Here is a 9,453-nt window from a genome sequence, read left to right on the forward strand (position 1 = left end):
CTGAGGCTGAAGGACTGTGTGAAAAACTGAACAGCAAAGCAGCGGAACCCCTTGAAGTCATGAATGGCATTTCTGGACCAGATCCAATTCTCTTAAACATTCTGAATCCATGTCCAGTTGTATTTGAACCAAATCTGGTTTGTTTGTTATCACTGTCATCATCATCATCATCATCAATATCATCCTTGTCCTCCTTTTCATCCATTTTCACTTTGTTTATATTTTTGTTGAGTCACATCAGTCACATCCTACCTAAGTTGTCATGGTGACTAACTCACGTTACCATCATTCCTTCTTTACATTGTACATATTGATTCTTTAGTCATGTGATCACCTAGAAAGGAAGAAAGTCACGAAATAATTAGCAGAAACATTTTTAACAACTTTAGGATCGTAAAATGAAAATACAGTATCAAAGAAGCAAATACACAAAGATCTTTACAATATTACTTATGAAGAATTCAGAAGCTTTTATTCAGGACTGAATAATTTTTAGGATGCTTTTAGCACAACAACTAAACAAATGTCCATGCATCACGAACCTATGGTCTTTAAATGTCTCTATTAATTCCATATTCTAGGGATTGTTTCTAATATCTTGATTTGTGCAAGATTTCAGCAACAAAAAAAAACAAACTTACAACACTTGGTTTAGACAGATGAAGGTTGATGAAGATTATGGAGTTTTGTTTCAATTATGACACTTTTTCAACATTTGTTTCCATGCAAAATATGACAGCTTTTCTTGAGACAGCTTAGTTTTCAAATATGTCTGAACTGTTTTTGAAATTCTTAACCTGCAAGAAAACCCTGGCTTGCTTTAAATTTGCATTCTTGAAAGACTTTGAACAAAATGTATTAATCAACCAATCCTTTTCCTCACAAGAAAAGAAAATTAATCATAGTGCATTATGTAATTCAGGATACTATGAATTGATATAAGATCCAACCTGTCCTGCAAAATAATCTTTGTAAATTGACATTGATGGATAAGTAGCATACAAATGAAAATAAATGAAAAGATCTGAGTTGTATTGTTTCCCTACCTAGGATAGGTTTGTTTTTTAAGAAAAATGGTATCACTTATCCTGTACATTAATGATGGTTTCACAATATTTTGGAAAGATGTCTTACTCAGGGTTTTCCATAATTTCTAAGTAGTAGGCTGTGTAGTGAAAGTAGGAGGCTGGCCTACCGTGTACGTGTAGTCGTGTACAGAACATTATTACGGAACTGGATTGGTGTAGGCAGCCAAATGATCAAAGTAGCCGGTCAAATTGGCCAGCAACCAGCTCTTATGGAAAACCCTGCTTACTCCTATTGCTTTGAATTGCATGAAACAAGACTTCTGTATGTTGTCCAGTGACTTATTGCCACCTGCTACTACAATGACACCCCACATCAAAATGTTCCTAGCTGGTAACAGGACAATACACTGAGCAATAAAAGAACACTGCCCTTGGCAACACAAAAACGAAAGTGCATATTTTGAGTGACCTTACAAAATATGCACTGTACCAATTAAACTTACACAGAAACTCTCATACTTGTCAAAATGACTGGCCTTGAAGCAATGTTGGAAGCATTTCAACAGAGGTGGCCCCATGTTATAATAGACGGAACCGAAAACGAAAGTAAGGAAATACCTGATCGTGTCACAGGTCTATTAGGATATTCCAATATGTGTTCTACTAACTCATTAATGTGTATGTATATTTAAAATGTCGTTGATATGTACAATTATTACCTATAAATGATAAATGTATTGTCGTTAACTTTGAAAAATTACAACAGAATCTAAAATTGAAACCAGGAAGCTGAACAATGAATGTCTAAACAGGCATCACAGATATGTTGGACTGATCTGTTGTACAAAAGTCTACTTCATTATTCATATTCAATCTGTATTATTATCTGAAAAACAAAAATAAATCAGCGATAGGATTTTTAACAGCTTAGGTCCAATTATTGCCCTCGTTGTCAAAGCCACGCCAGGCCTTTACTCCTCTTATATTTTGTTTACTTTTGTATTCGCAAATAAGTGTCACTTTGTTTATATATACACTGTAAAGACGAAAAAATACCTGAAAATTATTAAAAGTGCTGCAATCCTCTAATAACGCTGTTGGTCGATCGAATAGACAATCATTTGCACAGGAATTCCATCGCCCTTCTGTCCCAAACTGAAAGTTGAAATTTACGGATTTTCCATCCACATGTCTGGATCAGAGTTGCGTTTGCATTAAATATTGGCATAGTAGATAACACGCTTTCAAGCGTCACATCGATGCATGAAACATCAATGACGTCAACATTGGGGAGCATATCAAAGGCCAATTTCAGAGTAAAAAGCTTGTGTATTCGGACTTCGACTTTCCTTTATTTTTTTCGCGATTCCTGCGTCCGTAACTTTTTTTCACATTTTCTTCTGGAAAACCCCTGAACCGATCTTAATGATTCTTTTCTTGTAAACTTTCCATGGCCAAAGATGAAAAAAAAAAAACAAAATAGTTAATTATTTGGTTTTCATCCCCCAGGAACGGGACCAAGAAGGAGTCAAATTGTTGAAATTTCAGTTTTTTTTTTCAATACCCAAATGTGGTAGGATCAAATACTGTTCTATTGGCCGAAGGGGTCTTGCATTTCCCCTTGAGGACGGATAAAGTTTACTGAAGTTTAAGAAAATTACATTTTGAGCATTTAAAAAAACAAATTGCTGGACAGTCCGATGTTATATAAAAAAAGTCAGATTTGTCTGGTTTATAAAACATGAATGAGGGAGGGAAAGGATTGAAGGCTTTGGTTTGGTGATGTGGAAGTTGAGAACACAGGACGCATTACTAGTCTCAGCTTGTGGATATTACTAGAGCGAATACTGTCCGGTAATAGTGAACGAAGGATCGCTAGTTCGAACTCCAGTGGGTGTTTTTCATTACTCCTCAAGTTCCTATTACAATTGGGTGTCGGTGACCTCTCCGAGGGTAGAAGCTATGTAAGATTGAGATGTTTCCGTGGAGAAATTGAACCTGGGTTGTTGTTGTTGTCTCCGGAGTAGAAGACTGTGGAAGTGAGAGTAGTGTAGAAGTTGAGAGTTGGCTAGTAGGAATATCCATTTAGTCGAGCGATAGAAACCGAGAGTTGTCTTTCATTACTCTGCCGTATTACAGGTCGTGTTTTTTTTTTTAAAGACAAGCTCTAATACTATATATCTGCGTTTATGGCGGAAAAGCCGCGAAAAATAAAGTAAAAATTTGGAAATATCAGTCTATTTGCGAAAGATAATGAGAAATGTGATGTGTTAAACACGTCTCTGATTTGTCAAATTATTTATGAGCTTAGGCTTGCTGGTTTGTACTCCTTATTACTGTGTATTACAATACATATTTATATGTGGATGTAATCGCCACAAAGAGTTATCGTTCCTCACAGGACCGACAACTGAATAGTTTGCGTGTAGCTATATATAGATCACTAAAAACAATTAATTAATTTTCATACTTCACCGAGCATGCACATTATTTAGGAGACAGTGTATATCAGTACTGAAGATGAGGACACTGTTAATCGTATGAGGTATCTGAGAACATACTGGAATGATATTGCCATTGAAAAATGATAGGATTTCACCCCCCTCTTTTCGGACGTTTGGGTATTTCGGCCAATATTTTACCATGTTGTTAATCTTGCTGTCGGCGGACTTTGCCCTTAGATCTTTGTTTTTCTATACGACCCTTTAAATATTTTAACAACAATTGCCAATTGTGAAATTCGGACTGAATTTAATTGACATTTGAGGATTAAGATAACAAGCTTGGAGATGTCAAGAAACAGACGTTATTTATCAATTGAGAAAACATTTTATGGATGGCAGTGTTTAAGTAGTTTTGGCATATATATATCTAGATCCAGAGTAAGCTGTGGTGTGTGTTTTATTTAGAGCAAAGTTTAACACGCATACACACACACAGAGACACACACACACACCTACACACACACACACCCTTACACACACCCTCTCACACACACACAGACACACACACACACACACACACACACACATATATACATAATACAGGGAATTAGTGTATATATAAAGAAATATGATTTTTTGTAAACTCATGGCATGTCTGTTATAACCTGTAATATATAACAACTTGTACGCAAGACTCATTGTATGTTCCAAGTAAGAATTTTATGTGTTTACATGTATATGGAGGTCAGCTAAACACTCACATACAATGCATATTATTTGCTTGATGAGAAAAGTTACCAATGTTGAGAGACAAAAAACAATACAAATGATAATGACAGTATCACACAATACATAAATATATTTATACTTACATTCTAATATGAATCCCCAGTGAGTTTTTCTTAGTCTGTATTAAAAGAATGTACAGTGTTCTGTTGTGTGTAACTTGCACAAAGGACTGATCCAGTGACAGGAGGCATTGACAGACTTGTCAGTATCTACAAGTGCTGATTGACAAGTTGTTGGCCTTATATTGAAGAAATTAAGCAGGGATGTCCTTTTTCAGCTGACTGTTTAAGGCTTTGTACCCAAAGACTGGCATCATTTGGTCAGTTTTTGTGGAAGAGGTAGTACTCTTAACATAAACAAGGCAAGTGACTTTTGCAAACTGGACAAAAGTTCTGAAAGAGCAGTGATTCAATATTTACATAAGAAAGATCTAGTACCTAAGGATATCCATACTGATATGGTAGCAACACTAGTGAATGATGCCCCTTCAAATGCTACATTGAAGAGGTGGGTGGAGCCTTGGGGATGGCGCCTGTCCTAGAAGGTCTGTCGTTGTTGCAACCCCAGAAATAGTCTATGAAGTCCATAATATTGTTATGGCTGACAGGCAAGTTACAGAGAGATATATAGCCAGTAAAGTTGGGATTTCACAGAAATGAGTACCTTGTGTTCATTTCGTTCTTATGGCAATTTTGTGATGAGAAAGCTCTCAGCCTGTTGGGTACCAAGACTTCCAATAGTTCAACAGAAGCACACCAGGCGGACTTTGTTGCATATGCTTATCCGCGCCTTTTAGAGGCAGATCCTGCTAACTTTCTGCAGAGGTTTGTGACTATAGATGAAAAGTAGGTCCATTATTTCATCCCAGAGGCCAAACAAAAATCAGGTGATGACATCATACATACAGTGGAGTATACTGTGATATCATATACTTATTACTCATCAAACATTATAAAGTGATCAAACCTCATTACACTGTCACTATATAACTACAGATTGATGAAAAACACCCTGCAACGATAGGGATTCGAACTAACAACCCGTAAGTTTCTAGTTGGACATTCTACAGTTCGAATAAAGGGAAATTCCTACTAACTGAGGCTAGTAAGGTGACCTATACTCTCAACTTCTACACTACTCCCTCCTTCACAAAGTCTTTGACTTCGAAGACAACAACCACCCAGGTTCAATATCTCTAAGGAAGCATCTCAATCTCCTTTAACTTCTACCTATGGAGTGGTCACAACACCAAATCTGTAATAGGAAGGAGTAATGAAAAATAAACCTGCCACCACTGGGGTTCGAACTAGCGACCATTTGGTCTCTAGCCAAACAATCTACCGCTCGACTAAAGGGAAATTTTCACTAGCAGAGGCTAAAAGGAGACCTGCACTCTCAACTTCTACACTACAAAGGCTAAGCTGATGGGACAGTCATCCAAATATTCATCATTCTGTCTTGCATGAGATGAAATGAACAAAAAAAAAAGATTCATGGATATATATTGCCTATCATGTATTTATAAATTATCACTAAATTAAATACAGCTTTATACATATAGTGTACAATGTATTCTTACACAGGAAGTAGATTGTCAGATAACAAGTACTCATTGTATCACATACAATATTTTTGCCAGCAGGAATGACTTTATCTTTCAATTTTTCCTGGACAGAAATCAGATTACCAGCAATAGTCTCAGAGGTCATGAGAATCACATGGGTCAAAGAGATTATACGGTCACAGAGGTCACTGTCTCTGATTTGTAGTGGAAGACTGACTTCTGTAGTGAACATCCATAGCTTTATCCAGAAACCAGCATGAATACCTGTAACGGTTGTGGTGCTGCACACTTAGCGAGACAGGATCAGCACACCTGTAGTGTGTGTAACAAGGTAAACATGTTTACTATTTTAAGTAAGAGATGATTTTAAGCTGTGATTTACAGCCATTGAACCAATCAAGTTAAATCTTCGATACCTGTATATTATATCATTTAGACACTGCTTGATGTTTAAATCATGACCGAGCGCCTGTTACAAGTCAGCGGTTCACCAAAATGTCTTACGTTTGGTGTAGTAGCTACTATACATACAATGTTCCTAAAATTTTTACCAACATTTAGAAAAAAAAAATTTTTGCTAGGTTTATTTTCATATTATCATTTTAAAATAAAGATATATACAGTGAGATAAAATGTTTTAGAACATCTGGGTGGTCATGTAAAACAAATGAAAGTGCACACTTTCCATTTTATTAGGAGTCGTGATTATGTAGTTTTCGCTGGCATTAAAACTCCCTGTGCTCTGCAATTTGGACCAGCATGTGTAAACAGGAAGTTACTGTTCCCTGTGTGATTAGCTACATAGTATCAGTAAGTATTCAGTTTAAAGAGTCAATAATATCAATGTGTGTAAATTGTTTTATCATTGTTCTGATTAGTAAGAACAAAATGTTTGGCTGCAACATCTTACATTATTTTTCAGGTGTTGTGTGTTTCCTGTGCAGAGATGCAAGAAAAGCTACAGTTTATGAGTAGTGATAACGAACTGTGTAGAGGAAATAACTGTTCCCTGTGTGATTTGCTACATAGTATCAGTAAGTATTCAGTTTAAAGGAAGTTACTGTTTCCTGTGTGATTTGCTACATAGTATCAGTAAGTATTCAGTTTAAAGGAAGTTACTGTTCCCTGTGTGATTTGCTACATAGTATCAGTAAGTATTCAGTTTAAAGGAAGTTACTGTTCCCTGTGTGATTTGCTACATAGTATCAGTAAGTATTCAGTTTAAAGGAAATAACTGTTTCCTGTGTGATTTGCTACATAGTATCAGTAAGTATTCAGTTTAAAGGAAGTTACTGTTCCCTGTGTGATTTGCTACATAGTATCAGTAAGTATTCAGTTTAAAGGAAGTTACTGTTCCCTGTGTGATTTGCTACATATTTGTTACTGTTCCCTGTGTGATTTGCTACATAGTATCAGTAAGTATTCAGTTTAAAGGAAATAACTGTTTCCTGTGTGATTTGCTACATAGTATCAGTAAGTATTCAGTTTAAAGGAAATAACTGTTTCCTGTGTGATTTGCTACATAGTATCAGTAAGTATTCAGTTTAAAGGAAATAACTGTTCCCTGTGTGATTTGCTACATAGTATCAGTAAGTATTCAGTTTAAAGGAAGTTACTGTTCCCTGTGTGATTTGCTACATAGTATCAGTAAGTATTCAGTTTAAAGGAAGTTACTGTTCCCTGTGTGATTTGCTACATAGTATCAGTAAGTATTCAGTTTAAAGGAAATAACTGTTTCCTGTGTGATTTGCTACATAGTATCAGTAAGTATTCAGTTTAAAGGAAATAACTGTTTCCTGTGTGATTTGCTACATAGTATCAGTAAGTATTCAGTTTAAAGGAAGTTACTGTTCCCTGTGTGATTTGCTACATAGTATCAGTAAGTATTCAGTTTAAAGGAAGTTACTGTTCCCTGTGTGATTTGCTACATAGTATCAGTAAGTATTCAGTTTAAAGGAAGTTACTGTTCCCTGTGCAAAGTGTAAATCCATAAAAATGAGGTCAAAAGTCAAAGATAGACAAAGATAATATCAGAAGTGTGGCATGTGATGTTTTTGAGGATATAAAAGTGAATTTTGTATTTTGGTACATGAGTGTATATTGGGCTAGCATGTTTAAATTGAACCAATTATTCTTACTTTTATACATGGTCTTTTCTAAAATGCCATCAATATGTACATTGTTTAGAATGCTTTTTGTAGTGGCATTTAAATATATAAATGCTACTTTTTTGAAAACGGAGCACAGAATTAATTTTATCAACACATCACATATAGGTCTTATGCATTTTCATTGATATTGAACTGCAAGAAATACATTGTTTTTATCGTTCAGTTTTTTTCTGTGCTTACTAATTTTTTAGTTTCATTTTCATCAAACTTTTAGAAAGTGTTTTGAGAAAATAAGAAATTGGGAGATAAAACCTGAAGTGAAATCCTAATCTCATTGGAAGTGGGACCATATATTGATATAGACAGCCTACAAAAAACACAGCTCTAATGTTAGCTCTTTGTGTTTTTGTTTTCTCTCTTTATTCAATATATACAGATTTTTGGAATTGACAGGTATCATATACGTTAGTCAATGCTGCATGGAAAATATTATGATACTGTATAGTGGTTATGACAATATCATATCTGATATTTTTACGATAAACATTTAACTTTTGTAGACAGCGGAGAACATACAGATTCCAATGTTGAGGAAATTCAAAATTGTGAGGAAGCAAAACAGTCAATATCTGAAACTAATTCAGTTTCTGAAAGTGGAAATAACATTACTACTGATGCTTGTGTGTCATTAGAGGACAATAGACAAATGGATACACCAGTCACAACATTGGACGAGAGTCAACTGATGAAACTAGAGGCCAGTGCTGATAGATGTTGTAGTAAGACAATGACTGCAGGTCAAGGTGACAAGCTCAGCACTAAAGATCAAGGTGACAAGCTCAGCACTAAAGGTCAAGGTGACAAGCTCAGCACTAAAAGTCAAGGTGACAAGCTCAGCACTAAAGGTCAAGGTGACAAGCTCAGCACGAAAGGTCAAGGTGACAAGCTCAGCACCACACATCAAGGTGATGGTCCTGAGACATCAATAGATAGGGGTGAAAGGGACGTAACAACTGGGACAACAGTCAATCAGCGAAAACCTCCAATAGGTAACCAGACAAAATATCAACTCTTGACCTCAAACTCATAATCTCAAATAGGTAACCAGACAAAATATCAACTCTTGACCTCAAACTCATAATCTATGATGTAAAATGGTGTTGCGAAGAAATATACATTACTAAAGAGAATAAGTGAAAAATCTCTTCCTCATCTCTGTAAAGATAAAAATAATATGTACAACATTCACATAGCACACTACTATTTCATTTGCAAATTACTGAATGTTAAATAGTTTTGCTCAGTGGCAGGAGGAATGGAATACATATACCAATAACAAATTGCACTCCATTAAACCTGTTATCGGTGAATGGTCTCCAGGCTATAAAGACAACCTCTGAGACAAAGTTGCCCTTGCATATCTTAAGACATTGTATGTATGACCCATCTGAATTCAGATGGGTCATACATACTTTACACATTCATATATGTTGAAAGGCGAAGATAATCCTCGTTGC

The 9,453-nt window shown here is 35.7% G+C and overlaps 1 protein-coding gene across 1 annotated transcript in view; it reads left to right on the top strand.

Moving 5' to 3' along the window:
* The first annotated feature begins 3,460 nt into the window (after positions 1-3,460).
* Positions 3,461-9,453, top strand: part of LOC132557097 (uncharacterized) — an 8,051-nt gene continuing 2,058 nt past the window's right edge. The window contains exons 1-4 of the mRNA XM_060221586.1: positions 3,461-3,573; positions 5,937-6,156; positions 6,748-6,859; positions 8,497-8,985. Coding sequence (XP_060077569.1) covers positions 6,082-6,156; positions 6,748-6,859; positions 8,497-8,985 — 676 coding nt within the window. The 5' untranslated portion in view covers positions 3,461-3,573; positions 5,937-6,081. The remainder of the gene's footprint in view (positions 3,574-5,936; positions 6,157-6,747; positions 6,860-8,496; positions 8,986-9,453) is intronic.

This window comes from Ylistrum balloti, unplaced genomic scaffold, assembly GCF_031769215.1.
Source record: "Ylistrum balloti isolate Yb309-2 unplaced genomic scaffold, AGI_CSIRO_Ybal_v1 Utg370622, whole genome shotgun sequence".
Taxonomy (NCBI): Eukaryota; Metazoa; Mollusca; class Bivalvia; order Pectinida; family Pectinidae; genus Ylistrum; species Ylistrum balloti.